Source organism: Staurois parvus, unplaced genomic scaffold, assembly GCF_062004578.1.
Source record: "Staurois parvus isolate SC_StPar_1 unplaced genomic scaffold, SC_StPar_1.0 ptg002841l, whole genome shotgun sequence".
NCBI lineage: Eukaryota > Metazoa > Chordata > Amphibia > Anura > Ranidae > Staurois > Staurois parvus.
The window spans coordinates 121,785-130,000 of record NW_028320637.1 but is presented as its reverse complement, the minus strand read 5'-3'; the positions used below and the strand labels follow the sequence as shown (position 1 = coordinate 130,000).

The window sequence follows — 8,216 nt, the reverse complement described above, 5'->3', positions numbered from 1 at the left end:
ACTACCTGTGGTGGACCTAAATGACCCAGTATGCTTTGCTGGTAAATTACTGGGGGCTACCTGCAGCAGGAGAACTAGAAGAACCATCAAGCCCTGTTGATAGGAGGCATTACCCATGGTGGAACATGACCTAGTCTTCCCTGATGGTAAAGTACTTGGGGTCACCAGCAGTAGAACTACAAGACCCAGAAGGTCCTGTTATAAGAGAACACTACCCATGGTAGACCTAAATAATCCAATATGCTCTCCTGGTAATGTACTGTGGGCCCCTTGCAGCAGGGGGACTACAAGACCCAGCCAGTTCTTTTGGCAGGAGGCATTACCTCTGATGGAACCTAATATTCCCTCCTGGTAAAATACTTGTAGCTACTGGTAGCAGAAGAACTACAAGACCCAGCTGGTCCTGTTAGAAGACAATGCTACTTCCGGTGGAACTAACTGACCAAGTGTGCTCCTCTGGTAAAGTACTGGGGGGGGGAGCTAACTGACCAGGTGTGCTCTTCTGGTAAAGTACTGAGGGGGGAGCTAACTGACCAGGTGTGCTCCTCTGGTAAAGTACTGGGGGGGAGCTAACTGACCAGGTGTGCTCTTCTGGTAAAGTACTGGGGGAGCTAACTGACCAGGTGTGCTCTTCTGGTAAAGTACGGGGGGGGGGGGGAACTAACTGACCAGGTGTGCTCTTCTGGTAAAGTACTGGGGGGGAGCTGACTGACCAAGTGTGCTCCTCTGGTAAAGTACTGGGGGGAGCTAACTGACCAGGTGTGCTCTTCTGGTAAAGTACTGGGGGGGGGGAGCTAACTGACCAGGTGTGCTCTTCTCGTAAAGTACTGAGGGGGGAGCTAACTGACCAGGTGTGCTCTTCTGGTAAAGTACTGGGGGGGGGGAGCTAACTGACCAGGTGTGCTCTTCTGGTAAAGTACTGAGGGGGGAGCTAACTGACCAGGTGTGCTCCTCTGGTAAAGTACTGGGGGGGGGGAGCTAACTGACCAGGTGTGCTCTTCTGGTAAAGTACTGGGGGGAGCTAACTGACCAGGTGTGCTCTTCTGGTAAAGTACTGGGGGGGGGGGGGAACTAACTGACCAGGTGTGCTCTTCTGGTAAAGTACTGGGGGGGAGCTGACTGACCAAGTGTGCTCCTCTGGTAAAGTACTGGGGGGGAGCTAACTGACCAGGTGTGCTCTTCTGGTAAAGTACTGGGGGGGAGCTAACTGACCAGGTGTGCTCTTCTGGTAAAGTACTGAGGGGGGAGCTAACTGACCAGGTGTGCTCCTCTGGTAAAGTACTGAGGGGGGAGCTAACTGACCAGGTGTGCTCTTCTGATAAAGTACTGAGGGGGGAGCTAACTGACCAGGTGTGCTCCTCTGGTAAAGTACTGGGGGGGGGAGCTAACTGACCAGGTGTGCTCTTCTGGTAAAGTACTGGGGGGAGCTAACTGACCAGGTGTGCTCTTCTGGTAAAGTACTGGGGGGGGGGAGCTAGCTGACCAGGTGTGCTCTTCTGGTAAAGTACTGGGGGGGGGAGCTAACTGGCCAGGTGTGCTCTTCTGGTAAAGTACTGGGGGGGGAGCTAACTGACCAGGTGTGCTCTTCTGGTAAAGTACTGGGGGGGGGAGCTAACTGACCAGGTGTGCTCTTCTGGTAAAGTACTGAGGGGGGAGCTAACTGACCAGGTGTGCTCTTCTGGTAAAGTACTGAGGGGGGAGCTAACTGGCCAGGTGTGCTCTTCTGGTAAAGTACTGGGGGGGAGCTAACTGGCCAGGTGTGCTCTTCTGGTAAAGTACTGGGGGGGAGCTAACTGGCCAGGTGTGCTCTTCTGGTAAAGTACTGGGGGGGAGCTAACCGGCCAGGTGTGCGCTTCTGGTAAAGTACTGGGGGGGAGCTAACTGGCCAGGTGTGCTCTTCTGGTAAAGTACCTGGGGGGGTGTTACTGTGTAAGTATGCTCTTCTGGTATTGGGGTGGTCTAACTGACCAAGTATGCTCTTCTGGTAAAGTACTGGGGACCACCAGCAGCATGAGAACCACAAGTTCCTGTTGGCAGAAGGCATTACTTATTGATCTACCTAATGATCTAGTAAAGTTGTTAGGGCCACCAGCAGCAGAGGAACTACAACATCCAGCAAGCCCTTGTAGACAACAACCCTCCCTGTGATAGAACTACACAACCCAATATGCTCTGCAGGTAAAGTACGAGAAGCCACCAGAAGCAGGAAGACTATAAGAACCAACAGGCCCTGATGGCAAGAAGCATTACCTATAGAGGAACTGAAAGACCTAGCATTCCCTGCTTGTCAAGTACTTGGGGCCACAAGCAGCAGAACTACAAGACCCAGCAGGCCTTGTCGGAAGACAGTGCTGCCTGTGGTGGAACTAACTGGCCCAGTATGCTCTGCTGGTGAAGTACTTGGGGCCACCAGCAGCAGGAGGACTATAGGACCCAGCAGGCCTTGTCGGAAGACAGTGCTGCCTGTGGTGGAACTAACTGGCCCAGTATGCTCTGCTGGTGAAGTACTTGGGGCCACCAGCAGCAGGAGGACTATAAGACCCAGCAGGCCTTGTTGGCAGAAGGCATTACCAGTGGTGGAACGTAATGGATTACTGACCAGCAGCGTGCCATGGAACTACAAGCTCCAGCATTGAGACTTGTAGTCCATCTGCCTTGGGACCCAAGAGTTTTCCATTGGTGGGGCACGGTGGCATCTGGAGTTCTATTTCAACCTGGCACACAGGTGGAGTGTAAGTCATGCTGGCACTTGTAGTTCAACGCCAACTGAAGATTCAAAAGTTGACCTCTTGTACCGGCAGTTCTTCCACTGGCAGGGCATGCTGGGTTTTGTAGTGCCCGTGTTTTGCCAGAGGCTGGGTAGACCTTCACTTCAAGCATGCCATGTTTTACAATTAAAAAAGTTGCTCACCTTGAACTCCACAGATAGCTGAGGGGTGTACTCCAGGGTCCACAGCGCCCTGACCAGAGAGGCCAGCCTCTCGGTAACTTCCCCTCTGCCGCCGTTAGCTGGCGTTTCCTCCGCCGAGTCCTTCTGCACCAACCCATTGACCTTAGCTCTGCCCAGCTCCGTCCGGTACTGCTCCATCCCCAGGTACTCCGCCAGGAGATCCGTATTGCTCAAGCACTGGACCACAGCGTTCATGAAACAGGTGTTCCCGTGGTTCTTCAGCCCCAACACCCCGGGCACCTTGTCCTCCGAGCTCCAGTTGGGCATCTCCTGTCCCCGGGGCGGCCCCTGACCCTTGCCTAGGTTGTTGTTGCTGTCCCCTCCTTGCACCACCCTGATCTCATCTTGAGGGACCCCTCTGCCAAGTTCTCCAGGGTGATTTTTCTGCCTGAAGCCCCCGTCATCGTCTTCCAGGTCCGGGTGGCCCCTCTCGCCGTCTCCCAGGTGGGACAAACTGCTCAAAGTTTTCAGGATCCTTTGCATGAAATTCCCCACCGACTTCAAGGAGCGGCTTCGAAACAGTTTCTTGGACCCTTGGCTCTTGTCTTTGGTTGCTTTGGTCTCCTCCATGGCTTCACCTGTCTCTGGTCTACCTGCTGCTCTTCCGTCCTTTTCTTGTTTCGCACCAGGAAGGAAAGCAGGACTGGCAACCGAGCTTCCTCCTTAAAATGCCAGCCTCCCCATGGCAGCCAGGAGCGTTGGCTTTATCCCAAGGGTTGCGGAAAGAGCCCTACCTGGCGGGGGGAAGGTGGGCAAGCCATGGCCCCCTTCTCTGGGCTCAGCAGTGTCAGTTGTGCCGGCTGCTGGGACTGTGAGATCCTCCTGTGCTCAGCTCCACCTCCAGTCTATGAATCTTATTAGCTTTACTTTCAAAGAAGACAAGGGGAGAGACACAGACAGGTCTGTGCAGCAGGGTGGTGGTGGGGGGGGAGGAGGCGGAGAGGGAGGGAGGGGGTCCTCTGCTGGCGAGTCCTGGGTAGTGCAGCTGACACATTCCTCATACTATGTGTCACTCACAGGATCAGCTTACTAATCAGCCTGCTGGGGGAGGTCAGAGCCGGACAGACAGGCAGAGCAGATTCCTGAGTGACTCCGGCTTTTCCCAACCGCAAAATCTACCATTGTCATTTACACCAATGGAAACAGAAGGCTGAGAGCAGCTGAAGTCTGAATGCAATCACTCAACACATACACTCTTACTCTGATTTCACTGCACACTGTGAACTGCTCACAATGTGCACTAGAAGCTGCAGCCAGTCAAATAGACCCAGAAAAATATATTTTAAAAATATTATTCCCAAAAATATTGACATATTTTTTGAAATACTACAATTTTGACCGTATTCAATATATATATGTATACTGTATGTTGAAATGCGATTTTATATATTACAAAATATATGAAAAATATTTTTTAAAATATATTTTTTTAAATATATTCTTCAGATTTTTTTGAACATATAAAAAAGTCATTTTATACGTTTTTACATATATTTGTGAATGCATTCCAAAAATGTAGATTAAATGTATTTTTAAAGACATACAGTATATTTGCAAAGTTTATTTTTTGAAAATATTTTTCAAATATTATGTAGACAGAAACAAATATTATTATATGGTATTTATAGAAATATTATGTTATATATATATATATATAAAGCATTTCAACATACAGTATATATATAATTAAATTCGATTCAAATTTCAGAAGAAATTTCATTTCGGATTCCTTTAAATTCATTACTATTGCAATTCAGAAATGTGGCTACATCCAAATCTCCGAATGGCGAAAAATTTGTCCAAATTTAGATTCTGAACAAAACGAACCGCACACGACTAGCTGCCACCGGATGCTCAAAGCGATATTACACCCCAGTTTTTAAGCACTTTCAGCAGCTGATTTAATCACTGAGAATGCAGCTTCTTCATATTTAAATCCTTGTCTATGTTCCAGTTTAAGTTGGTGTCATGATCACTGCTCCGGGTTCCCTGTGTCAAGGGGGGTTACTAATTCTTGCAGCTTCCTATGGAGTCACCCTTGTATGCAGAGTCTAGAGTTGTGCCTCCTTACATTGTGCGCATCAATAGAAACACACAGCCCCATAGCAAAACACTCCCCTGCTCCTCCCTTCTCCTCCCCCCTCCCTTCTCCAAGCTAACAGACTGGCTGTAGACTGCATTGTCAACACTGTTAACACTTTCTTGTGAGAGTCGGAGGTTCAGGAAAACAGCACCAAGAGAGCAGGAGGCAGCAGCATTGAAAGTAGTAGTGCTTGGTTAACCGATTCCACGCCACCCTATAGCAGAAATACTGCTACAGGGCGGCACGGGTGAGCAAAATCATGTATAAATACATGATTTTGCAGTTCCGGGTAGGGGGTGCGCCGCCATTCACGGCCTTGGCTGTCAATCACTGGGTCCTGGCCAGTGATTCCCCGCTGGCACCTGGCGATCTCCAAGGATTTCTGACGAGGGAGAGATCTGTGTATAAACAACACAGATCTCTCCCCTGTCAGCTCCTGCACACTGCTTTGTATGGCTCTGCATAACAGAGCCATACAAAGCAGTGTGATTTACAGTGAAACACACACACAGCACACATAGTGAACCACACACAGTTAACCCTTTGATTGCCCCACATGATAACTTCTTCCTGCCCAGTGCCATTAGTACAGTGTCAGTGCTTTTTATTAGCACTGTTCACTGTATTGGTGTCACTGGGGATGTCAGTGACACCAAGCCACTTCCCCCCCCAGTGTCAGAATGCCCGCTGCAGTCTCGTTATAAGTCGCTGATCCCCGCCATTACTAGTAAAAATAATTTTTTTAAAAATCCCAGTACATATACCGCCATTTGTATATAACTTTCACGTAAACCAATTAATTTACACGTATTGGGATTTTGTTTAGCAAAGACACGGAGCAGAATACATTTTGGCCGAAATTCACGGTGAAATTAGATTTTTTAAATTTATGTACTGGACATGTTTTATAGCAAAAAGTCAAAAATATTGTTTTTCAAAATTGTCGGTTTCGTTTATAGCACAAAAAACCCCCAAAAAAACGCAGAGGTGATCAAATACCACCAAAAGAAAGCTCTATTTGTGTGGGGGGGGGAGGGGGGAGGACGCAGATTGCAGGCCCCATGCACGCGGGACGCTTGAGCAGCTTTTCGGAAGGCCTTATTTCTTGGCGGGAGAAAAGCAGTGTTAAAAACTCACTTAAAGCTGCACTATGAAAACACGTTTAGGCGTTATAGTTACATAGTTAGTCTGGCTGAAAAAAGACAAAAGTCCATCCAGTTCAACCATAGAAAAAAAAAAAAAATTATAATCCTATACCCACAGTTGATCCAGAGGAAGGCAAAAAAACCAGCAAAAAAACTAGCAAAGCACGATCCAATTTGCTCCTGCAGGGAAAAAATTCCTTCCTGATCCCCCGAGAGGCAATCGGATATTCCCTGGATCAACTTTACCTATAAATGTTATATCCAGTTATATTCTGTGTATCCAAGAAAGGATCCAGGACTTTCCTACAGCAATCCACTGAGCTGGCCACAACCAACTTTTATTTCATTTAATTGGTCAGAATATTACTTTTATCTAGCCATTGAAATGAGCGCTAAACACGCCAATCATTTAGATGCATTTAGGCGCGTTTGGCATGTTTTTCTGCCGGAACTCTCCTTTCCTGAACACGCAAGCAATGTTTTTTTTTTCTGCCTCTAAACGCCTGTGCATGGCCACATAACCAGGGGCGTTTCTAGGGTTGGTGACACCCCCTCCAACGATCCCCGCAGGATGGTTCTGATCTGCGGATTGAGCATAATGGATCGAACTCCGACCCATTATGCTCCCCAATCCGCAGATCCGATCCATTCTGCGGGGATCGTCGGCATGCAACCTATACGGGGTGACACTGGACCCGCTCCACGAAAAGGTAAGTTGTAAAGAAAGCCGACAATCCCCGCAGGATGGATCGAATCCACATAGACAGGGGCGTCCCTAGGGTTGGTGGCGCCCGGTGCGATAACACTTGGTGACACCACCTCCGACGATCCCTGCAGAATGGATCGGATCTGCTGATTGAGCATAATGGATCGGAGTCTGATCCATTATGCTCCCCAATCCACAGAACCGATCCATCATGCAGGGATCGTCGGCATGCAACCTATACGGGGTGACACCGGATCTGCTCCACGAAAAGGTAAGTTGTAAAGAAAGCCGACGATCCCCGCAGGATGGATTGGATACTTTTTTCGTGGAGCGGGTCCAGTGTCACCCCATGCGGTAGGTGTCACCCCCTGCACCTGCCTCGGGACGCCACTGCACATAGGCTAACATAGAGCGGCGTTTAGAAGCAGAAAAAAGAAAACGTCAAAAGCCCTTTTTTTGATGCCCAGTGTGCATTAGGCTGTAAAAAAAGGTCCTCTACTCCCAGGATAAAATTCACCAAGGCCAGATCATGGGACAATCTCATGTCTAAGGTTTTTAGGAGATTGATCTTTTAGATGGTTGAGGATAAGCTATGGGGACAGTGTTTGGTCCCTCTGTATAGCCATCAACATGAACAACCGGCCAACCAGATCCTTCATGTTGCCACAGAAGCTGGTGGACGAAGTTGGCTTAGTGAGATCAGGCTGAACATGTCCAAGCAGTTTCCCTAATATACAGCCAACAGTCAATCCCCCGTCTCTACAGGACTGAACGGGAGAATCTCATTGGCTGGTCTGGGCAAGGATGGCAGCAGTGTTTGGTCCCTCTGTGTAGCCATCAACATGAACGACCGGCCAACCAGATCCTTCATGTTGCCACAGAAGCTGTTGGACGAAGTTGGTTTAGTGCAGTGTTTCTCAACTCCAGTCCTCATGGACCCCCAACAGGTCATGTTTTCAGGATTTCCATTATTTTGCACAGGTGATTTGATCAGTTTCACTGCCTTATTAATTACCACAGCTGTTTCATCTGAGGGAAATCCTGAAAACATGACCTGTTGGGGGTCCATGAGGACTGGAGTTGAGAAACACTGGTTTAGTGAGATCAGGCTGAACCTGTCCTACCATCTTCCCTAATATACAGCCAACAGTCAATCCCCCATCTCTGTAGGACTGAACCGGAGAATCTCACGTCTAAGGTTTGTAGGAGAATGATCTTTTAGATGGTTGAGGATATGCTATGGGGGCAGTGTTTGGTCCCTCTGTATAGCCATCAACGTGAACGACCGGCCAACCAACTCCTTCATGTTGCCACAGAAGCTGGTGGAAGGAG

The 8,216-nt window shown here is 48.7% G+C and overlaps 1 protein-coding gene across 1 annotated transcript in view; it reads right to left on the bottom strand.

Annotated features, from left to right (window-relative positions):
• The window catches only part of USP43 (ubiquitin specific peptidase 43), a 76,029-nt gene extending 72,217 nt beyond the window's left edge, over positions 1-3,812 (bottom strand). Inside the window, exon 1 of the mRNA XM_089666780.1 lies at positions 2,912-3,812. Within this exon, the coding sequence (XP_089522906.1) occupies positions 2,912-3,520 (609 nt within the window). The 5' untranslated portion in view covers positions 3,521-3,812. The remainder of the gene's footprint in view (positions 1-2,911) is intronic.
• Positions 3,813-8,216: the final 4,404 nt, after the last annotated feature.